The sequence below is a fragment of the Ambystoma mexicanum genome, chromosome 5q (genome assembly GCF_040938575.1).
Source record: "Ambystoma mexicanum isolate Mex_15411 chromosome 5q, UKY_AmexF1_1, whole genome shotgun sequence".
In the NCBI taxonomy this organism is placed as follows: domain Eukaryota; kingdom Metazoa; phylum Chordata; class Amphibia; order Caudata; family Ambystomatidae; genus Ambystoma; species Ambystoma mexicanum.
The window spans coordinates 503,263,613-503,288,296 of NC_090933.1; the positions used below are offsets into that span (position 1 = coordinate 503,263,613).

Here is a 24,684-nt window from a genome sequence, read left to right on the forward strand (position 1 = left end):
CACAACACAGATTTTTTTTAGGCCAACTCACTTGGCTAGAGGAACAGAACTGGGGCCATTAATAGCTGCCAACATAGATCCAACAGGGTAGCTAGTAAAAAATGCATTATAACAAACCCCTGCAATAAAAGGGGTTCATCACTTTAGTGCATTGTGCAAATCCCATGCACTATGTGTTCATGGACTCCCACCAACTCTCATCAATGCTAACCCAAAGCTGCAAGGCACTTTGCTCAGTGTTTGTGCTCTCTTTTCCTGTTCAAGAGTTCCACTTGGCCCTGATCAGACAAGTACGATGAATTAATCACACGGTCATCGTCATATGGACCTGGAAATGGCATCTATAGGTGCGTGTGACCAGCGGTCTCCCCAGACAAAGTTTCCAAGCCCAGCATTCAGAAACCACAGCTTCCAGAATGTACCTCTTGACAGAAGGCTAACCTGCACCAGATCTGTGAGAGTAACTCAAGGATCTGGGAGAAAGAGATCTGTAGAAAATCCCTGTGTGGGTCCCAAAGGACACCAAGGTCACCAAAGAGCACACCTCTGACCCACTCTATTCAGACTTTGTCCACAGGTCAGGAAGAGGTCTCCTATAAGCCCCTCTTTCTTAATGAAAGAAAACCAGACACAACTAAAATAATGCATTTGCTGGTTTGGGCTAGAAGACTACAGCGAAGCTTGTAGCACCCCACAGGTGTACTTTCGAACCTTCACAGAGGACCTTTATGGGGAACCTGCACACCTTCCTACTCAGAGGGGCAGAAGGAAGTGCAGTCCCTCTCTGCAGTTGAATGAATGGCAGAGAACCCCCCTGCCCCGCCAATCCACAATCAGAAGTGGTGGTTTTCAGCCTCCATAGCCCTCAAAGTGAATGCTCCGTACAATCATTCGCCTGTGGCTTACAGAATTAAGCCAAAACAAACTCCAGGGGAAAACCTTCCAATGGCAGAAATAGAGAGGGACAACATATCTGTGTTAGGCCAGGGATGGTGCGCTTTTAGTTTGGGCTATTAGGTGTCGCGGGCAACACTTATAATTGCCCAAACTTTTGCATTCAAATACTGATGCATGCGTACATAGGGATAAGGGCTTCTGACAAGGGGCACACATGAATGGCATTTGAGGAGGAATACACAGTGTATTAGGTGTTGTTTAGTTATTGATCCCTCCCATTCCCTGCCCCTAGCCATGCTAATCCTCATGGTTAATCCCACCCATTCCTGCCCATTTTGCAAACTCTTTGCGCTCTGAGCTCTTCCATGGAGGCAGCCCTATTGGATGACTGTCTCTAAGGAAGCTCTCTGGAAACAAGCCGAAACTAGTGCCTTCTTTGAATGTGAAAAATTCCATGCATCTTCCAAATATATTGATACACTGAAGCATGCAAATATAATCTTTTTCTTTTCTGTTTTATTGCTGGATAGTATGCATAGGAGTTGCACAATCTACATGTGTATATTGAAATGATTTACATTGCAATAGTGACACATTCTTTTCAGCTGTTTCTGCACAGAAAAGTGAAAGTGAAGTAAGTAGCAGACTCTTTGAACAGAACGTTGTGTGAGCTAAATTTGGCAAAGCTGGAAACGTCCATAAATAAAGTCCTTCTTTTATTCCATTGACCTGCATGTGTTTAGCATAAAAAGACAAAGATGAGACTACTAGGACTTAAAAATTGTATGTGAACATGTTTCATATTTTAATGGAAGCTATTTAATTTGCTACTGAGTTGCCAGGAAACCTTGCAAAGTTAGACACATTGACAGAGCACAGTCAAGTAATAATTACTTCTGCTATAAAATGATAATACATACGTGCAAACACAGGAAGGTTAAATCTCTTGCTATGGTCAATAGCATAAATGTTTTTGATAGTGTGCATGATTTTATCTAAAAAAAATCAACTTTTTCTTTGTGAGAATTTAGCAAGTCTGCACGCATGTGTTGTAAAACAATTCTCACGGTGCTAAGGCACTTCTCTCCAAGATGGCTACCAGTGAGGGTGAACCTGCTCCTATGGTGCATTCCGAGAATCTGCAGATCGAATCCACACCGCCAGCTAGGACTGGACGGGCTGCAAGAGTAGCAGAAGTTGTCGGAGCAGGTTCAACCAGCACAGAGAACAACAGATATACATAAGAAGAGACAGTACCCAAGCAACCTGCTCATGGTGGTGAGACTTTTTGCAAGCGTTCATGTTCTCCTTTCACTTTCTGTGTTTCTTCACAACTCCCAATTAGTGAATTGTGACTGCTCTTCTTGCCTATACGTTTTGTGGTAACAGCTCCCTGTGTGTGTCAAAGTGGAGATGAGAATGAGCTGCGCAGCTTGAGCATGTTTACGGGGATGTATCCTTGGATGCTTTGCCGTCGTCTGGATTTAAAGTGTTTGTCAATCTCATTGACTTTCTCATGAGAAGCGACTGGGTAAGCAGAGTGGTCAGGTCCTTCCCTTTGCCCTGATATGTTAACTGGTACAGAGGAAGCCGTGGATGCACCGACTGGCCAATGCAAAGATCATTTTATGGGTCAAACAGCAGTTGGAAACGGCTCAACACTAGAGAATTTTAAAGAAATGTATAGTGTACCCTCGCGTGTTACAGTTTGTCACGCACCCTGTTAGGCAAGTTTGTGTGCAGTACCCTTTGGGTACACTACAGAAACCTTGACCTCCTGGCAATAGGAACCAAACCTTTGGTATAAGACTGTAGTACACAGGTTGGTAGTGTGGCTGAGCAACCAGGCTTATCTCAAGAGGGGTCAATGTGAGCAGTAGGGCTGTAACAGTGACAGTTATTCAAAAACACATTTACACTCAAGGTTTCTTGATTAAACAATTATTAATTTAGTTAACAGTCAGTTATATAAGCCTTCTTCAGAAGGGAGCAAAACATGTAACACTTATACTATCCTACAAAATACACTCTTAGGTTCTCTAAATCAGATGATACCCATTGGCGATGGCACACAAACACTTCCTACACCCTCAGGTGACTTAAATAGCTAGGACACTCTGGGCATTCATTTATCACTGATACCTTAGAGCAACACTGAGTTTGGTGCAAAGGTTAGATATGGGAATAAAACAAAGGTTAACAAATAATTCAGAAACAGGTAGGTACTTTTAAAACCTTCAAATGTCAAGTAAATGTAACCCTTTCCTGGGGGAAAGGTAAAGGCACAGAGTCAAAGGTAAGAAGAGTCTCTCAGGGAGCCAGGACATCCAATGATAGTTTAACAATGTCTAGGGGAGCTGAAGATCTTCTTTGCCGGTAAGAAAAAGTCTTGCACAATGTTTTTAGAAATGTTTGTAGAAATAAGATTCACTTGAAGGGCCACAAGCTGGGAGGCTTGTGAGGGGCAAAGCTGTAAGAACTCTGCAAGGGCAAGCAAGACAGGTCTCAAATGAGAGCAAGCAAGGCTACACAACAAGAGGTAAGTTCGTGTAGATTTTACAGTACCTTTGGTTAGAAGAAATGGTTCTAGCTGGCTTGTGTTCCTGTACAGCTCTGCAGATCCTTTTGTTCCTGGGCCTCAGTCTTGGGGACAAGAGGGAGGATGTCTGGGGACTCCGGTGCTGCCATGGGAAGATCAGCTGCAGCAATGGGCAAACTTCAATTCAGCAGCACTTCGGTGTTTCAGCTCCTCGCGCCTGAATGCAAATAGCAACACCGCGGTTCTCGGATACCACTTCAGACTTTGCTCGCATCTGGGGTCCAGCACTCTGCTGAGGTGGCTCATGCTTGGTCAGTCCTGCTTCAGGGAAGTCCAAAGGATCTTCCTGACGCTCGGGTCTGACTTAAAAGCAATCCACTCAGTTTGGTGTTCCTCTCCCTGGCACTTCGGTTACAGCAGCAGCAGCAGTGGAAGTACAATCAGTGTCGAGAGGATGTCCAAACTAGTTTATTTTGGAATTGATGGGTCCCACCAACTCAAGGGGAGAAGTCGTCCTTGCAGGGCTTCCCTAGTAGAAATGAATTTGGAGCTTCAGCACGGTCCAGGAGTTGCAGCAGGCATCTCTTCCAAGTTCTTCTTTTAATTCCTTCGTCCAGTGGTCGACTCTGCCTTCCAAGCCAAAAGCCTATCCTTTTATGCAGGTTTCTCCCATTCATTGTATCCTAGCTGTCAATCGCGCAGCAGGGTGGCTGTCATTGCCGGACAGCCAGCCAGCCAATCACCTTTGGGTGCTTTCCTGTATCCAAGGGGATTAAGCACAGGGAGTTTCGGCAACCTCCCTCACTTTCATCCACTGCCCGACATACTGGAACCAGAGGCAGGCATCACTCGTGAATCCTGCCAAAGACAAAATGAAAGAAAGGACCAAACCTGGTTTGGCGTGCAGAGTAAATCTCAAGAAGGTCCTTTCCAGCAAGAAATGGCAAAAAAAGATGACCGGGGCCATTTTGACAAAATGGGCACCCAGGGGTGCCATACTGAAGCTGCGAACGCAGCCCGCGGTAAAACACACAATGGTAGTAAAATGTAAACCACTGCCACCAGCCATTCATTGTAGAAAGGGTAACATAAACATGTTACATGAGTAACTAGACAAAGGGGATACTAAGTAACCCCTCCAGCACCCTATGGTAAGGTAGTGTGTGCTGGTTGTAGAAAGTTGCAAATATAAGTAAAGTCAATTTCACTTCACTGCTCTTGGAAACAGTAGTTTCATCAAGAGAAGGTATTTAAACCTTTGGGAAATCTGAGAGACTTCCCTCTACCACTGCACTGAAGGTGCTGTGTGCCACAATGCAAAGATGATGCCTGTGGAGTTTGTCCGACTCCAAAGTCAAAAGAAACACAGTCCAAATCACAGGAAAAATACATGAGAGAGTGGGAAAAAGGTCTCACTCTTTCCAGGTTAGAAATTAAAAGTCCTAAAGTCCTAAAGAGCTGGGGGTCTCTAAGGTAGAAGGGAATTAGCAAAGTTCTGAGAAATCTCCCTAGCAAACCCTGTGACCCCTTCCCACATGCTCTCTCCTTTGTCAACACGACCAGTCCTAGAAAGGATTTCAGGTTTTAAAGGCACAGGCTGCTGGCCCTGGTTTTGTAGTTGATCGTTTACACTGATAAACACAGTGATAGGCTGCTCCATTTTGATTTTTCCCCAGACAGTTGTGTCTCAGAAGGGTTTGTTCGATCAGCATTGATTTATGAACTATTTGAAGGCTTTTATATTATCCAGTTTTTTTTTAACTTTTGATCAAAAAGTTTGTGGGAAGTGCCTCCGAAGTTTGGAAATCATATTTGTCAATTGAGCACGCTTTAAAACCTGAAATGAATGCTTGGACTGATTAGAATAAATAAATGTTTTGGGATGGTGTGGTGGCCTGTATGAAATTGTATATCATGCCGGTTAAAAACTGCTCTTTATCAAAATAAAACATTTACAAATCATTGCACAGGTTAAACGTTTGAATATTATCTTTTAAACATGTGTTCCTGAAGCTCATTTTTATTAAACAAATCCATGTCAAGGCTTCCTAACCGAGGACAGGGGCGGTGATAACTTGGGTTTGGTCCCTGCAAGCTTGATGCGCTGTTGGAATAGCCCTTCATTACGCAGTTGGTCACATGGAGCCTGGTGTAAAAGCATACATGGTACTGGGAACTCTGATCACGTGGGCTCTACAGCGCAAAGCTGCGGAAACATAACCTTCCTTCTTTTTCGGCCTATTTCGTTCTAGCAAGGAGTGGCTGAGAAACACCAACTTTGCAGCTGCCGAATTGCATTTGTCCAATTATATTTGAAAGGAGAGCGGGGAGTGAAAACATGTGAAACAGCAATGGTAACTAACGACCTGTTGACCGACTGCTGCTAGTACTCCATGTTTCCCAGATCAATATCAGCGTTTGAGGAACTGAGTGTTTTCTTTCTTTTTATGACTGTCTGTCATGGGTGAGGTAGATGGATGGTAAACGTCTTTTGCTTTTAACGTATTTGCATAGTGTCCTTTGCAGTCCTAAATGTAAACACAGTGTCGCCATTTAGTGAGAGCAAATGCCGAGAGCACGATTGGCAGACAAGTTTAAAAAGTGCTTCAGAGTTTAAAGGCGGTAAATTACAGGACTACCACCTACTATTCCAGACTTTCCCAGAGAGCTCTGCTGACACTGTATGGATTGAGCAGTCATTGTGTGGAAATGATCGGCCGTGCACTGTTGTGGACTGTTCAATGCTGTCCACTGCTCTGTGCTTGAGTCCTGTAAGTACCATTAGCTTACTCCCCTCAGGGCGGCAGCGTGCAGTGTGTAGCAGTGTTCATCAGTCTCATTAAGGAAGTGCCTGCTTCACATCTGGTGTCCCTCCCGCTGCGTTTAGCTCCTCGGACAAAAAACTACCACATCAATGAGGCTGTGAGGAAAACGCAGTTGAACGCGCTGCACCACCACGTCTCTTATGGTTGAGTACTTATCCGGGAGCTCGACTTAGTAACGGTAAGTAAATGTTTTATTTAAATGTGTGCCAGGGGACATTGTGCACCATGGGAAGGGTTGGCAAGACAGAAGCAAGTGTAGGTGTGCATTGCACAAAGTGTCGTTTTATGAGTCTTCTATGTGTGTCCGACTGTAATGCCTCGTGCCGACTCACCTTTCGGCTTGATGAGTCATAGTCTTATTGCCTACAGAATCATAATAATTACAATCTCGTAGCCAGCGCAAATGAAAAAAGTTTTTAGATTATAAACAATAGTCTATTGTGCTTTTTTCCTGCAGGTGATAATGGACGCTCATTGATGTGACAATGTCTTGAACGAAATAATGCTGCAAATTTCAAGCGAGGGAAAGTGTTTGGCAGCGCTTCTGGCACCCTTTAACTTTTAAATCGGAGCAATTCTATGCCTGTCTAACTCAGTAATGCGGTATTTACAATGAAGTAACTGTACTTAGTGTATGTGGTAAGTGTGAGTACAAATTCCGACAGGATCCCTTCGCATCACATATCAAGCCTGGGTATATAGGTATATCGATTTAAAAAAGGTTTACTAACTGGAATTTTCCCTTTGGCATTCTCGTGTGTGACAACCTCTATGAGTAAATACATTTGGCAAAATCAGATTGTGCGGGGAAAGAGGAGAACATTGTTGGTTAGAGTGTAGTGCACTTGCTAGTAGTGTGATGTGTAGTGCCATTTAGTGGAGCAAGATGTACTTATCACTTGCTAGGAGTGATATTACGGTTGTTGGGAGTGTTATACTTTGTCAAAATCCACGCCCGCTAAAAGCCCAAACTATTGGCTTTGCCAATGCGTGTTTGCTGTTGTGTCTGCTGGGGTTTATTTAGCTGCAAGATGCCCCCGGGTGTAAGCTAGTGCTCTACAAATCAAATGAACATAACATCAGATGCCACTCATCCAGTGTAGAGAACGTTCTGGAATAAGATAGATGGCCTATTTAAAGATTTCTTGCAGATGCCCTGAACGGCACAGAATCCAAGAACCTCAGAGGTGGAGAAGGACAATGAGGTAACAAAGAGATGGAATTACACCATGAGAGGTGGAGTAGAACCAAGAGGTAGCCAAGAGAGGGGTTTGCACCATGAGCCAAGGGGCTGTGATAGGAGGTTGGTTGGAGGTACGAGCACGAGGCTGAACATGAAGCTGGTGGAAAGAAGAAAGAAAGCAGAGAGTCGAAGCGGTGAAGATGAGGTTCCCGTAGTCAAGACACCATTACAAAGCAGACCCAATCTATAAAGCAGCTGCGGTAGCCAGCCTTGTGATGTGATGCGCTGTCACACCACCCGCACCTGCAATTACTAAGGCATAATGTACAAGCAAGCATGAGACCAGGACGAGAATGTGAGTAACTGGACATACAGGCCGAGAGCCACGGTGGAAGAGCAAAGATTGAATTACAGTAAAGGGAGAATATTTTGGGGTGAACACTAAACAACCCTGCCACCACCCTGACATCTTGAATAAAACATTCTGAAACATATCTCATGAAGTGCTGGCTAAACAAGCTGTTTTCAAAAGTCCTTCATCAGACGGGGTCCCCTTACATTATTTCAATTACAGTGTCTCCCTCCAGGGCCCAATTCTCACTTTCCTTGTGAATGCACTTCTTATATCCACATTCTTCCCATTCCTTTGAACAGGGAAGTGATTTTTCCCAAGTTAAGAAAGGAAATAAAGGGGAGCCAACCTGTTATCATCCTATTTCTTTACTGGACTGAACTGCCAAGCTCTTTGGAAAGGCCCCTCTGACACTCTTGTCGGTTTGGGCTGATGCACACTACGTTCTCCGGTATGTCTTCAAAGCGTGTCCGTCCACCACCCAACAATGCTCTGTCAAAAGAGGGAGATTGTGTCCTTAACGAGATTGCTAATACAGTGCGATACACCTGTTATTGGAAAATCAAATTTATTTTTTGCTAAGAGTCGTACTTTGACTATGTATCACCAACCTTTGCTCGGCCCTTATGCATTGAATTTAGATTTGGCATTTTACCTTTGGCGATCTGCACCAATCCTTAGGACGCCTCTTAGAATCACTTATGCTTTACTGCCAGGAAGTCTTTGAATCAGTATCCCATTGTCTGCTGTTGTACCCTGCTTTATAATGGGTAGAGGATATGATATAGAATTTTGGCTGAGTATGAGGGAGAAATTCCTGGGTACAACTTTTTGAATGTTGTACATTTACCTTGATACAATTTTATGAGCTCCTGGAGACAAAACTCTCTTGGTGACGGTGTGCTAAATAAATACCATTAAGATTAATGACTATTACGTTACTCCCACTTTAGTGTTTGGCTACCTATTGGTTTCTTAGTTATGAAGGGTCTTGCTTTGTGAATGCTATTTAAATTATTTTGTTGAGTGGCATAATTTGTTTTTTACACAGATCTTTTTGAGATATTGTCTCTGTGTCATGGGGGTATATTGTTGCACTTTAATAGAAATTTTATGATGATAAACTGTATCTGTATATCTAATGATTTTATGTCAAATATGGTGTTATGACGTAAAAAAATGAATGCTCCATATATAGATATGAATATGAAAAGTGCATCCCAAGAGATCTGGCTCTAATGAATTGAATAGCTGCTTTTGATAGGGCATTCTGACCAAAATGGGTGTAGAACCCCTGCCTTTATCTGCTATCAATGCTACTCAATGTAACCTTGGTGTCAGTTAGGTATTAAACAATTGTCTTGTAATCTCTTTTGATAACGAGTTGGTGGTAGATCTCTTTCTTCGGCTGAGGCCTCCCTCTGGAACAGCCTCCCTGCCTCCCTGAAACTTGAGGAGGACCATCTCCGGTTCTGGAAGCACCTCAAGACCCTCCTCTTTGCTTCTGCTTTCTCTCCACTTCTCCCCTGCTGATCTCCTGGCTGAAACTGAAACTGCACTGATTACCTGCCTACCCTCTATGATCTCTAGCTTAGGTCCCCTCCCTGCCAGTTGCACCCCTGCACTGCCCCCCGGGCGACCCTTGCACAATGGGACTGTTTCTGTATCCCTACAGCCCCTACTAGTACTTGACCCCTGATGTCTGCACTTATCCTTGCACTTGCCATCAGCTAACCGCACTTTTATTTATTGTCTTTATTTATTTGACTGTTATCCCATGTACTGTACTGCCCTCTCCCCTGCACTTGTATGATCTCAATGTCACCTGGCTTAGTAGAATCGTTGTCTGTCTTCCCTCTGTTTCCCCTCCCTTGCCTCATCGTGCCTTGAAACACTTGTGTATAGGCGCGTTATAAATGCCATATCATATCATCATATCATATCATACACCGAGCAGAGTTAAACAGGGATGTGTGCTTATCCTCTTTGCATTAAGTTTTTAGTCCACCAGTTTGGCCACAGCATTAGATGGCCACTGCAGGAAGTGCTCAAGCTGCCACATCCCAGTGCTCTTATACGCTGACAATGCAGTCCTTCTGTGGTACACCCCGGGCACCCGCGCAGTCTCCAAGCCTTGGGGAAACACTACACTGATTTCAAGGTAGGGAGATAAGTGCTTGTGAATATTCTCATGTCAAAAATAATGTTGATCACTTTGCGATTGCCCTTGCCTATGTCACTCCATATTAACGGTTCACCCCTGGAGCGAGTTACCATACAGTTACATATGTAGGGACTTATTTTGATTCGAACGATCTTGGAACGTTCCTGGAAAAGGGAGGGTAGACATTTCTGATGCCATGTGTAGCTTTGTGGCTAGACTAGGAATGCACCCATTGCGGTCAATGCTAGACACATTTATTACTTCAGTGGTACATCAGGAGTATATGGTGTTTTGCCTGTGATCTATTGATCCTGGATAAAAAAGACTGCATACCTAAGGCTGCTCAGACCACACTACGTGCCACATGAGCGCATGCAGGCACTGCCAGTCTCACTAGGAGTGTCCCGGAGAGTGGGGAAAGCAAAAGGTAAGTGTGTGTGTGTTGCGTGAATCTATGTAATGTTTATGGCAGGGAAGCGAAGGGGCCAGGAAGTGAAAAAGAGGTTCGATGTTGAAACCCCACTATTAGGTTTACTGGCCACATATTGTAGTACGCATGCCAAAAAGGCTTAGTTACGTAGGCTGCCTTCAAAGGCTGTGCCGAGCAATGTGTGACGGCATCAGGCAGAACCAGGAAGTCGCTGCAGCAGGGAGCGGGCTTCAGGCATGGTAGGTGTGGGGGGAGGCAGGATGTGAGAGGGTGAGCAGGGCTGAGGTGATCATGGGATGTTTTTGCATGTTGTAGGATCATGGGTGGGAGGGGGCTGGGTGGGCGTCACTTTACAGTGGTATGAGAGGTTAAACCCCTGTTGGATCATGACAGGGAGGGATGCTCGGGGGTGAAACCTGCCCATTGAAGGCTGCACCGACTCAGCCAATAAAAAGCTGTCTTTTTTGGGTGTGGCCTTCACCGGGCTGGTTTGTGACAAAGAACCAAAACCCCCAGAGGAAAAGAAGATCATGCCAGTGAGGGAGGATGTGGGATGGGGATGGGTTAGAGGAACAGCTCCAAGAGGTGTTCGGGGGTGAAACTCCCTAAATTCAGCATATTCCCGCCCATTAATGGGTGCTACAAAACAGACTGAAAAAAGTGGTCTTCTTTGGATGCCGTCTTCAACGGGTGGGATTTAGACATAGAACCACTTCAGGAACCCCATGGTGTGGAAGCCTTTCAGGGGATTAGAGGTCACACGTCCTGGAGTATGTGGGATGGAGGTAAAACATTCCTATTGCCTCCCAAATTTGCTGACTGCTGTGACTATCAGACAGCAATCGTGCACCTTTTTTTCATGCCCCACCTTAAAAAATGTATCCTCTCCCTTCTTAATGAGCAGCCTAGTTTAGTGAGGCGCTATATACCGAGGTGGCAGGCCGAACCTGCCGGTAATGCACCCCTGCCCAAGTTAAGGGCCAGGGTGGGCAGTGGTGCCGTTACCAGCTGGGTCGGCCCACCGCCAAGGTGTATATCAGCATTTGCACCCATGTAGTTCCCTACGCGGGTGCTAATGGTGTGTATTTAAAAAAGAAATGTACCTTGCTGCATGACCTGGCGCTGTGCCGTGATTACCAAGTCCATTTTTAATGTTGTTGGCTGTGACGTCATCAATATTGAAAATGGACCTGGGAAAGCACGACGTGGCACCAGGCAGCGCAGCAAGGTATGTTTTTTTTAAAAAAAATTACACACTCTTAGCACTCGCATAGGAAACTACATGGGTGCCAAAAGGTGAGGGGAGGCGGGCAAGGGAATGTGGGGCGAGGAAGGGAAGGGGGCGCTGACTAGCCGCACCTAGGCTGCCAGTATCACGAGCTTGTACCAGACAAGGTAGCCAGCGTTCTGAGCATCCTGATTGGCCAGTGCCCCCTTACAGGGTGCTAGAAGCTGGAGATATGCTTTTCTATCTTACAAATGGCCCCTCCAACCTGGTGTGGGTAATCTTTGTGAACATATTTAACAATTTGCAATCCTGATAAGTAACACCTTTTGACCCTATTTGTTAATGGAGGAATTTTTCTAGGAAGGGGTTAGATGTATTAAGAAAAGGATGTTGTTCCCCAGTAATGTTGTTCTAATTTGTGCTGCCTTTTTTTTGGAGGGATAGACAAACATAAGTGAAACCTCTGTGATAGCAACCTGTAACAGTCTTATTGTGCTAAAGTAAGCCTGAAGCACTTCAGATAGAGAAAACCCTTTTTTTAAGGATGGTCTTGGCCCTCCCCAAAAAACACCACTCTATCTCTCCACCTCTCCGCTGCCTCAGTCACGTGACTTTTGCGGGATGACATTTGGCTGAATCCACAAGCCAATTCCACCCGTGCTATCATTGAACATTGGATATTGTAATATGGCCTGGGATCCTTCTGAATCAACCACATAACGGGAAATGTAACAATTGTCCAGAGGCTTGCTTGGTTTTCAACCCCTCATTTAAACCCTAGCCATTAAAATACGCTATTGACAATAACATCATTTAAACCCTAGCCATTAAAATAAGCTATTGACAATAACATTTATGTACAGATCTTTGGAAATGGGGGGCCTGCAGATTTGCCTTGCTGACAGAACAGGACCACATAGCCCTCATAAACGGTGTTGGCATAGAAAGACAATTGCTGGTGGTTAAGGACACCAATGCCGGCAATTGCTCAAGATATTTAGAGTAGACCTGCTACCAATGGGATGGCCACAATTAAGGTGGGATATTGCGGGAGACAATGTGGCACTCTGTAAACGTGATCAAAGTGGTAGACCCAAGAATGCATGTTTTATTCTTTAGCCGCTTTAATTTAGAGGTGGGCAGTGAAAGATGTTCAGTATTATACCAGCGATATGAGGATTTACCCAATTCAGGTCAGCCTTTTTGCATTTCTGACTTTTGAGCGACGGTACTGCACACTCAAACGAAGGCGCAGAGGGTGACATTTCACCAGGGCCAGATCTCCTCCACAGATGCAATTTATTGCACCTCTGCCCAGTAATACACATGTCTTTTTCTTTTCCTTTAAAGTTTGACAATCAATTGCTCTATATGTATATTCAATATCATTCCTACACATGCTTCAGTGTTCCCCAATTGTGTTTACTGTTGTACAAAATATTAAGGGATGTCAGTTCAACTGAAATAAACTCAAGCTTGACTTGGTATGTGACCTGGAAGGAGCTCAGAAAGGGAGACAGGATTAGGATTCTGAGAGGATTTTGCTTGGAAATATCAGGACTTGCCTCACAATGCTCGCCCGAGAGAGAAAGGTGTAAAGACTGGTAGGGGGTGGTCTGTACTTCTGCTCTCTATATGGTAGAGGGGAGGCACAGAGGACCCCAGCCTAGATTCTCTATTCGGTAGCTATGGTCGAGCAATCAAGGCCTAGCTTCTCAGGAGGTGATGCAGGCTGGTTCTTAAGTACAGTGTAGTCCCCAAGCCCCCAAAAAGGAATGTCCACACACTGTATTGGTTAGAACACAGTCTTTATATAATCAATATTCAAGGTTAGGTACACTTATCATAATAACTCACTTTGTACTTAGCAAAAATCAACAATGGCAAATATATACAATTCTAAAGTGGTACCACCCTTTGTATTAGATCTCATTAAAGTGCATCAACAATACTGTAACAATGTCACACAGATCAATAGAGTGAAACCAGCAATAGAGAGAGGAGAGAAAATAAGATGGTTGAGCAATAGGCAGAATACTGGCCCCTACCACTAGACACAGTTCTGTGTGGAGATCCCCCCACCTGGGCAACCTGTAAAATAAAGATATAGCACAAGCCCAGTCCATATATTGTTCTGCAAGTCTTATTCCCTCCTATAATGTTTTTACCCCCCCAATGTACCTGGTGGAGTCGAGTTCTTCAAAGAGGCGTCGACAGATCCTTCTTGAGCGACCCCCTTTCAAGCGGGAGTCACGGATCGTCGAGAGGCGTCGAGAAGCGTTGAGGAACTCGGCGTTCGGTGGCGGGGAATCGACGGCCCTTCTTGAATGCCTTCCCTTTCAAGCGGGAGACACGGGGCGTCGAACGTCCGACAACAAACAGGGTAGAACGGCGTCGATGAGGCGGCAGCTTCGATCCAAGCGGTGCTCGTCGACGACGGAGCGTTGGCATCCTGCAAGGCAGAGGCGTGCGGGGCACCTCGATGACAATTGTTCTGGACTGCAAAGATTGTGAAGACGGGGACCCAGCAAGGGCGTTTAGTCGTTCGAGTCTTTGTGGTCTTCGGGTGGCGGGAAACCCACCCGCAGGTTTCTCGTCGGCGCGTTGGTCATCCTCGACTTTCTCCGGCAGGATAAAGCGGTCGACGGTGCGGACGAGGGAGTCCTTCGATTCAAATGTTCTTAGGCAAGGAGCGGACGGCTCCGGTCGTCGGCGGCACGGCGTCAAGTGGTTCCCACGGCTGGGCAACACAACTTCGACGGGCCTCCAGCGGTTACACAGACCTGCGAACTCTGGTCGACGGCAATGGACTTTGACGGCGGCGATGTCCGGGTGCTTCACTTCGATCTCCTCGGCGGTCCCGTCTCGGGTCGGCAGCCTTTCGAGGGTCTGACTTCCAGGGCGCTTCGGCGAAGATGTAGCGGTGCTCGATGATCCCTCAGAGCACGGGAAGAGGGCGCCTTACCAGGTCCTCTCTCGGGTCAGTCCTCGACGAATTCGGCAGCTTTCAGATCGGTCGAAGCAAGTGCAACAGCAAGTCTTCTTCTTCCAGCTGGGCGTCGAGGATCAGCAGTTCCAGTTACTCGTAGAGTGGAGACTCAGCTTCTGAACGCTTCTGAACAATTACCAGTGGTGAGAGGTCCCCAGATATACTATTCTGTCTCTCATCCACACTGCTGGCACACACTCAGCAGCCAATCATACAGAAGGGCATTCATGCAGTCAGTCAGCCAATCAGGCACACAGTGCATTCAGGCCACACTCCTCCCTTTCAGACACTCACAACAAGGAATGTGGATTGGGACAAGTACCCAGCCATTCAACACTACACACTGCATTCAGGCCAGTTTCGGGCAGGGCGTCTCAGTCTTTGTCTCTCATGCCAGAAACCAGACAACCACAACAAGGAGTGTATATTGGTCATACACTCCATTCACCCAGGTCCCACCCACAGGAGGTACCCACAACATACAGTCACTGGGAAGGCTCCAGTCAGTCTAGCTGGGCCTTCACAACAATACCATATATGGAACTTCCACCCAACAGCCAGTCAGGGGGAAGGGACAGAGTCAGGGCTTCCCAGGACTTTGGGAAAACAAGGTAACAGGCAATAGAAAGCAAGAGGCCACAGGGGCCATCTTGTTTCCTATCAGGAATCAATTGATCCCAATGGCAGGGCCTGGGTATCCCAAAATGGAGGACACCCAGAGCACCTGTCAAATTCAGCATGGAGCTGCCACCAGCCCATACCCTGCTCTGTGGGCCACCCACAGGTGCCCAAAAACATACACTAGGGGCAAAGGGTTGTACCCCTACCCATGGGTGCCATAAGGGTATCCCATGGGTCTGTTCACCAAACCAAAAGAGAGAGCTGCACTGCCAGGAGTCCCACATGGACTCCTGGGCAGAAAACACGACATAACACACGATAAAAATCAGTAAAGGACAAGGATTCAGAGGCCCTGTCCCTCTGATGCATTTCCTGCATCGCCGTCGCCTCCCCCCAGACTGAGGTGGAGGGTGTCTAATCTCCCACGGGATAGACACCCTCATCCAGACGGTCAACATACCTTCTGAAAAGGCCATCTGCATTATCGTGACTCTTCCCTGGTCTGTGCTCTATGGTGAAGTCTAGCCGTTGCAGGCTAATGGACCACCTGAGCAATTTCGGATTCTCACCCTTCATCTGCATAAGCCACTTCAGGGGCTTATGATCTGTTTGGACCTTGAAGGTAGACCCCGTAAGGTAGGGCCTAAAACCCCCAAGGCTCCAAACTATGCTAAAACACTCCTTTTCAACAGTAGCCCACCTAAGTTCTCTACCCCTGAGTTGTCTACTGATGAATATGATAGGATGTTCTCTCCCTTTGTCATCTAACTGGGACAAGACAGCTCCAATTCCGGTGTCGCAGGCATCCGTCTGGACGATAAAGGGTCGGCTGTAGTCAGGCGCACACAACACAGGTGCCCTACACAGACTTTCTTTCAAGCCATCAAAGGCCCTCTGACAGTCTTCGGTCCAATTAACCTTCCTAGGCTGTTTGGGTGAAGTTAGAGCTGTCAGGGGTGCAGCTATGGTTCCATAGTCTGCCATGAAATTGCGATAGTACCCAGTGAGGCCCAAAAAGGCTCTCACCTGGGTTTGAGTAGTGGGAGTCTCCCAGTTCTGTACATCCTGTACTTTACTGGAGAGAGGTTGGATTTGACCCCCTCCTACCTCATGACCAAGATAGGTAACTTTCCCCTGAGCTATCTGGCACTTGGTGGCCTTGATAGTGAGGTTAGCCCTTTTCAAGGCCTGCAACACCTTATCCAGATGTGTCAAATGCTCTTCCCAGGTGGAACTGTAGACGGCAATGTCGTCTAAGTAAGCCACACAAAAGGCTTCCAGCCCACTGAGCGCATGGTTGACCAATCTCTGGAAGGTGGCAGGGGCATTCTTCAACCCAAAAGGCATGACCCTAAACTGGTAGAGTCCCTCAGGTGTTGAGAAGGCCGTCTTTTCCTTGGCATGGTCCGTCAGAGCTATTTGCCAATAGCCTGAGGTAAGGTCAAAGGTGCTCACAAATTTGGCAGCACCTATGGAGTCCACGAGCTCATCAGCCCTGGGCAATGGGTGCGCGTCAGTTTTGGTGACGGCATTGACTCCTCGGTAGTCCACACAGAACCTCCAATCCTTGGTACCCGCCTGGGAACTTGCCTTGGGGACAAGGACCACTGGACTGGACCAGGGACTGGTTGAGGGTTCAATAACACCCAGATCCAACATCTTGGCAACCTCAGCCTGGATGTGGTTCTTGACGTTATCTGACATACGGTAGCACCTGCTTTCGACAGGCACACTGTCACCAGTGTCAATTTCATGCCTACACCACGGTGTAAGGCCTGGCGTCAGTGAAAACAGCTAGGCATACTGTTGGAGCAAAGCCCTGCAGGCCCTCTGTTGCTCTGTTGTCAAATCCGGAGAGAGATGTACTCCCTCCACTGAGCCATCCTGAGGGTTGCTATGCAGCAAATCAGGAAGGGGCTCACTCTCATCCTCTTCTTGCCCTGAAGCTAGCAAGAGACATGAGACTTCTGCTCGCCGGTGGAAAGGCTTGAGCCTGTTGACATGGAATACCTGAGGGGCTACCCCAGAGGCTCCCATGTCAACCAGATAATTGACTTCGCCCATCTTGGAGATGATCCTGAAGGGTCCAGTCCACTTGTCTGCCAAAGCTCTAGGCCTGGTAGGCTCCATCACAAGGATTTCTTGTCCTGGAGTCCAATCCACTTGCGAGGCTTTAAGGTCATGCCAGTACCTATTCAATTCCTGGCTGGCCTTGAGATTTGCTGTTGCCTGACCCATCATCTGTGTCATCCTCCGTCTGAGGCCTAACACATAGTCCCCCACTTGCTTGGCGGGACCTGGAGGGGTGGCTTCCAAGCCTTCTCTGATCAAGGCGAGGGGCCCCCTCACGGGATGTCCAAAGACTAACTCAAAGGGGCTGAAACCAATACCCTCTTGAGGTACCTCTCTGTAAGCAAACAGCAAGCATGGCAGGAGGAGATCCCATTTCCTCCTTAGAGGTTCTTCCAAAGCCCCTAGCATGCCCTTGAGAGTTTTATTAAATCTCTCAACCAGACCATTGGTCTGGGGGTGGTAAGAGGTGGAGAACTTGTAGGTTACCCCGCACTCTTTCCACATGGGTTTCATGTAACTAGACATGAAGTTGGATCCTCTGTCAGAGACAACCTCCTTGGGGAATCCAACACGGGTGAAAATGCCCAGGAGAGCCCTGGCAACCACTTTGGCAGTAACAGTCCGAAGGGGTATTGCCTCAGGGTACCTGGTGGCATGATCTAGCAAGACCAGGATGAACCGATGTCCACCTGAAGTGGGAGGGTCAAGGGGACCGACAATGTCGATGCCCACCCTCTCAAATGGTGTGCCAACCACTGGCAATGGCTGCAGTGGGGCAATGACCCTGCCTCCAGTCTTGCCAGACAACTGACAAGTTGGGCAGGTCCTTCAGTGGGACTCCACCTCTACTCCCATCCGTGGCCAGTAGAAATGGGCAGATAGCCTCTGCTTAGTCTTCTTGGTCCCAAGATGACCAGCCAAGGGCACCTCATGCGCCAACTGCAGTAGGAAGGGCCTGTAAACCTGGGGTACCACCAACCTCTTGAGGGCACCAGGTTCAGGCTTAGTGGGCTCACTAACAAGGAGCTCACCCTCCCAATAAATCCGGAATGTCCTAGGCACTTCTCCTTGTGCCTGGGACAGGGCCTGTTTCCTCAGTCCCTCGAGAGAGTGGCACTCTCTCTGTCCCTTACAGAAGTCTGCCCGGGAGGGTCCCCCTTCAGCTAACAAGCATTGAAGGTCGGGATGATCCTCCGGGTTGAGAACCTCTCCCACAGGAGAGTCTTCTGTCTCTTCTCCCACAGGAGTTGAGTTTGAGTTTTCCACTGGACCCAGCCCGTCCGGAGCATGGATCCCAATGGGTGCTGTCGGAACAGCAGGAAGAGAAGGTGTTCCCTCCACAGAGGTGGCCTTCTTGGTCTTCCTTCTTCTTGCCTTTAGGCCTCGCCTTTGGCTCGGGTACCTGACTCACAGCCAGACCCGGTGTCACCTGTGACCTAGTGACTGCAGCAGCAGTCATGGGAGGACCATCCGAGATCAACCCCAACTCTACTAGATCATTTCCTAACAGAATGTTAGCAGGGACATTGTCCTGAACCAGGACAGGAAGCTTTGCTGTCTTGTCTCCAATCATGAGTGTGACTAAGGCTACAGGCGATAATTTGGGAGGCCCACCAGCTAACCTGGTGGTTCTCAGAGGAGCACCTACGTAGTCCTCTGGCTTGAGCAGGGTCCTGTCCACCACTGTCATGCTTGCCCCAGTGTCTCTCAAACCAGTAGAAGGCTGGCCATTCAAGAGGACACTTCTCAAAAACCTACGGGTGTTCTGTGGGATAGTCGCCAGTACTTCTGCATACTGGTCCCAAGCCACAAGGGACACAGAGGAAATCTCTACCAGAGCACCAAATGTGATCCCGGTAGAGGAGGGGAGGACAGTGGCCTCCACCACAGACACGGGGTAAGGGTAGGTCAGGCTGACAGCCTGTACTCCAAGTGCCTTACCTTTACACTTGGAGTCACCCCTTCTGTGATCCAGAGCCCCACAGTCCCAACAAGTGCCAGGAGTGCGGGGTACGGTACTGGAACCACTGGGAGCCTGCTTTGCAGCAGGTGGACCACTACTCTTATTCCCACCCACAGATGACTTATCCCCACTAGATTTTTGGGTCTTGGGAGAGGAAGGTTTAGATTTACCTGACTGTGACTGCTTGTGGGACTCCTCAGCTTTCTGAGAGGCCCCCTTTTCTTTGTCCTTGTCCTTCCCACTGGAGTCCTTAGGGGACACCCAGTGGGAGACCCACTTGTCAGCCAACCTAGCCAGCTTAAAGGGGTCCAAAATGTTCTGGTCAGCCACATACTGACGCAGCTCTGGTGAACAGGCTTCAGAAAAATGCTCAAAAAGCAAGAGGTGGGACAATTCAACAAAAGTCTTAACCTTGTATCCATCAATCCACCCCATCATGTTCATGTGCGCAGCAATCACCCAGTCAACCCAAGACACATTCTCTCTTTTCTTAAAATCCCTGAACCTTTTAAGGTATTGGATAGGTGTCTTGCCAAACTTGGCAATCAAAGCAGACTTCATACACTCCTACTGACCCCTTTCTTCCACACTCAGCTTCAGAATACAGTCATATCCAGTTTGAGGCACTCTGCTTAACAAACACTTAGCCCAATCGCTTTTATCAACATCATGAATCGCACAAGCCATTTCAAACGCTTCAATCCATTGGAGGATATCTGAACCCTCCACAAATACACCAACCAAATCTTTCATAAACTTGGTGGCTGGGGACCCGACACTCTCACTGGTTTTAGCTGAAGTCTCCACTCTAACTTTCTCTAGCTGGATTCTCTGACATTCAGTGTCCTGGCTCTTGAGTTCAAGGTCCTTATTTCTGAGTTCAAGATCCCTATTCTTGAGCTCCACTTGTTGAGCCAACTCTTCTTTCTTAAGTTCAGCATCTATTTCCAACTTGCGGTATTCAAAGGCCAATTTCATCCTTAATAACTCAAGCTCCAAGGAATTGCTGGGGTTTAGAACAGAGGCAGCAGGAATGGAGGCATTCCCAGAAACAGATTCAGCAGAAACCCCAGGGGCAGAGTCCTCATTGGTTGCATTCCCCCCCTCATCAAGAGTTTCACCATCAGTCTGGTAGTCCACCAGGGCAGCTATCAGCTCAGCCCTAGACTTATCCACAAAGTCTAACTCCCTGGCTTCACAAGCACTCTGGAGAGCCTCCAAGCTCATCCGAGTCAATTTGCCGTTTGCAGTAGACTCAATTGTTTGTAATGCAGTTATCTTGTACACAACTAAACGTTAATTTAATAAAGTGCAGATATTTTGTAAGTGGCACAGTTATACACTGATTCTTAAAACCATAAGCATATCTCCGCTGCCACCAGTGTAAAGACTGGTAGGGGGTGGTCTGTACTTCTGCTTTCTATATGGTAGAGGGGAGGCACAGAGGACCCCAGCCTAGATTCTCTATTCGGTATCTATGGTCGAGCAATCAAGGCCTAGCTTCTCAGGAGGTGATGCAAGCTGGTTCTTAAGTACAGCGTAGTCCCCAAGCCCCCACAAAGGAATGTCCACACACTGTATTGGTTAGAACACAGTCTTTATATAATCAATATTCAAGGTTATGTACACTTATCATAATAACTCACTTTGTACTTAGGAAAATCAACAATGGCAAATATATACAATTCTAAAGTCGTACCACCCTTTGTATTAGATCTCATTAAAGTGCATCAACAATACTGTAACAATGTCACACAGATCAATAGAGTGAAACCAGCAATAGATAGAGGAGAGAAAATAAGATGGTTGAGCAATAGGCAGAATACTGGCCCCACCACTAGACACAGTTCTGTGTGGAGATCCCCCCACCTGGGCAACCTGTAAAATAAAGATATAGCACAAGCCCAGTCCATATATTGTTCTGCAAGTCTTATTCCCTCCTATAATGTTTTTACCCCCCCAATGTACCTGGTGGAGTCGAGTTCTTCGAAGAGGCGTCGACAGATCCTTCTTGAGCGACCCCCTTTCAAGCGGGAGTCACGGATCGTCGAGAGGCGTCGAGAAGCGTCGAGGAACTCGGCGTTCGGCGGCGGGGAATCGACGGCCCTTCTTGAATGCCTTCCCTTTCAAGCGGGAGACACGGGGCTTCGAACGTCCGACAACAAACATGGTAGAACGGCGTCGATGAGGCGGCAGCTTCGATCCAAGCGGTGCTCGTCGACGACAGAGCGTTGGCGTCCTGCAAGGCAGAGGCGTGCGGGGCACCTCGATGACAATTGTTCTGGACTGCAAAGATTGTGAAGACGGGGGCCCAGCAAGGGCGTCGAGTCGTTCGAGTCTTTGTGGTCTTCGGGTGGCGGGAAACCCACCGGCAGGTTTCTCGTTGGCGCGTTGGTCGTCCTCGACTTTCTCCGGCAGGATAAAGTGGTCGACGGTGCGGACGAGGGAGTCCTTCGATTCAAATGTTCTTAGGCAAGGAGCGGACGGCTCCGGTCGTCGGCGGCACAGCGTCAAGTGGTTCCCACGGCTGGGCAACAGAACTTCGACGGGCCTCCATCGGTTACACAGACCTGCAAACCCTGGTCGACGGCAATGGACTTCGACGGCGGCGATGTCCGGGTGCTTCACTTCGATCTCCTCGGCGGTCCCGTCTCGGGTCGGCAGCCTTTCGAGGGTCTGACTTCCAGGGCGCTTCGGCGAAGATGTAGCGGTGCTCGATGATCCCTCGGAGCACGGGAAGAGGGCGCCTTACCAGGTCCTCTCTCGGGTCAGTCCTCGACGAATTCGGCAGCTTTCAGATCGGTCGAAGCAAGTGCAACAGCAAGTCTTCTTCTTCCAGCTGGGCGTCGTGGATCAGCAGTTCCAGTTACTCGTAGAGTGGAGACTCAGCTTCTGAACGCTTCTGAACAATTACCAGTGGTGAGAGGTCCCCAGATATACTATTCTGTCTCTCATCCACACTGCTGGCACACACTCAGCAGCCAATCATACAGAAGGGCATTCATGCAGTCAGTCAGCCAATCAGGCACACAGTGCATTCAGGCCACACTCCTCCCTTTCAGACACTCACAACAAGGAATGTGGATTGGGACAAGTACCCAGCCATTCAACACTACACACTGCATTCAGGCCAGTTTCGGGCAGGGCTGTCTCAGTCTTTGTCTCTCATGCCAGAAACCAGACAACCACAACAAGGAGTGTATATTGGTCATACACTCCATTCACCCAGGTCCCACCCACAGGAGGTACCCACAACATACAGTCACTGGGAAGGCTCCATTCAGTCTAGCTGGGCCTTCACAACAACACCATATATGGAACTTCCACCCAACAGCCAGTCAGGGGGAAGGGACAGAGTCAGGGCTTCCCAGGACTTTGGGAAAACAAGGTAACAGGCAATAGAAAGCAAGAGGCCACAGGGGCCATCTTGTTTCCTATCAGGAATCAACTGATCCCAATGGCAGGGCCTGGGTATCCCAAAATGGAGGACACCCAGAGCACCTGTCAAATTCAGCATGGAGCTGCCACCAGCCCATACCCTGCTCTGTGGGCCACCCACAGGTGCCCAAAAACATACACTAGGGGCACAGGGTTGTATCCCTACCCATGGGTGCCATAAGGGTATTCCATGGGTCTGTTCACCAAGCCAAAAGAGAGAGCTGCACTGCCAGGAGTCCCACATGGACTCCTGGGCAGAAAACACGACAGAACACACGATAAAAAACAGTAAAGGACAAGGATTCAGAGGCCCTGTCCTTCTGATGCATTTCCAGCATCACAGGAGGTTAGGCTTTATGTTGTGCCACTTCCCAGCATTAAGGCTTCAGCATTTAGTTTGAGCTTTGGGTGACTGTGTGACACAACACAGACTCATCTCTAATGATGTGAAATAGGTTGACGTTATGGGTCTGAGCTCACAAATATTGCCTTGCCTGGCCCCATCCTCTCACAAAACTAGACCATCAGAAAAACTGTGTGTCTTCCGGAGTTAACAGGCTTGTTCCAAGTCTACTGGTCTCTTATCATTGTTATCCCCCAGCGACTCCACAAATCATCCTAACAACAGATTTTCTACAACAAAACAACACTGGAAATACCTTACCTATACACAATACCTACTTAACTAAACCTAAAATCCGAAATTTCCTGGGCACATACTGCTACCCTACCCCTAGATGGTTATTTCTGCACCCCACTACATTGCCTACACATTGTCCATTGTTCTACCACCATTCCCCCCACCATCTCTTGTACGTTCTCTGGGTTACAGACTATTTCCCCAAAAACATAAGTACATTCTGTCCCCTTAAACATTTTGGTTTGGTAAGACAATGATCCCTTTCTGTATGCCAAAACCTTTAATCTCCCGGCACACTCGCCTGCCCACTTTCTCAATGGCTGCCGGAGCATAAGCTGCTTCATCACCTTTCTTTGAATGGGGCATTCCAGACTTCATTAAGTTTCAGCTATTGAATCTTCAACTGTCCTAGGCCTTTCCAAATGTATTTCATCCAGAACACCTGCACCAGTCTCTTCACCCATATATAAATCAACAATACAACAGTCAGCTGTTTCCTCACCTTCAGTGCTATCAAAACCGTGCAGATCGTGCTGCCCTGCATATATAGACCAATGGTTATGCCGTATGCCTGTCTTGCATAAGGACATTTTCGCAGCTGCTGCCCAGTCCGTTTGACAATGGTGCACCCAGCTCAACATAATTTCCATCTTTCTTGCTTCATATCAATCCCGGGTGGAAGTACCCAATTTATTGATCTCCAATCAACCAGTCTTTGGAGTATTTTTTTGTCCATATCCGGTTTTGCACCATGTGGCTGTCACTGTACCGAATAAGAGCATACCATAACCACTGTCCAATCATAGAAAGCCAGCACCCTTATTCAAAACTACCAATACATGATTACCCTTCAAGACACTGTTATTCTGAAGTCATATTGCTGCCCAAATCAAACCGTACCACAATATTAGAAATCCCTGAGAAGCCTCAGTTTGGACAAAGGTGACCTCAATGTCATGGACACTCCTCTCTTGTGTGGTTTATCATTGTGTAGCTCAGGTGTATTTCTTCCTTTCATGTGACTGACCATTGCGATATGCGGGGTCCTACAAGCCAACCACCTTCCCAGACCAGCTGCAGAGGAAAGGCATGTTAGGCAACCTGCAAAGGACATGAACGGGGTATGTCTCCAAGCCTTAGTTCTTAGCGCATGGATGCTTGCTCACCTGTGAATACAAACCCCAAGTTAATATCCATAAAGAAGAACACAACACTCAGTAAGTCTTTTGCAGAGCTCCCAAAACCAGTGTTCCCTTATATATCATATCACACAAAACAGGAACAGGAAATTGGTCAATGTTGTGACTTTAAATTAACAAGAGCTCATGCAGTGTTCCCTGAT

The 24,684-nt window shown here is 47.4% G+C and overlaps 1 protein-coding gene across 4 annotated transcripts in view; it reads left to right on the forward strand.

The window, feature by feature from the left end:
• MEP1B (meprin A subunit beta) overlaps nucleotides 1–24,684 on the forward strand; it is a 465,679-nt gene that overhangs the window by 90,790 nt on the left and 350,205 nt on the right. Inside the window, exon 1 of one of the 4 annotated variants that reach the window (XM_069620974.1) lies at nucleotides 5,651–5,790. The exons of 2 other annotated variants lie outside the window; for them this stretch is intronic. In XM_069620974.1, the coding sequence (XP_069477075.1) occupies nucleotides 5,788–5,790 (3 nt within the window). In that variant the 5' untranslated portion in view covers nucleotides 5,651–5,787. Of the gene's footprint in view, nucleotides 1–5,650; nucleotides 5,791–5,989; nucleotides 6,440–24,684 lie in introns of those variants that run through there. One more of the 4 variants, XM_069620976.1, reaches the window with a different exon arrangement.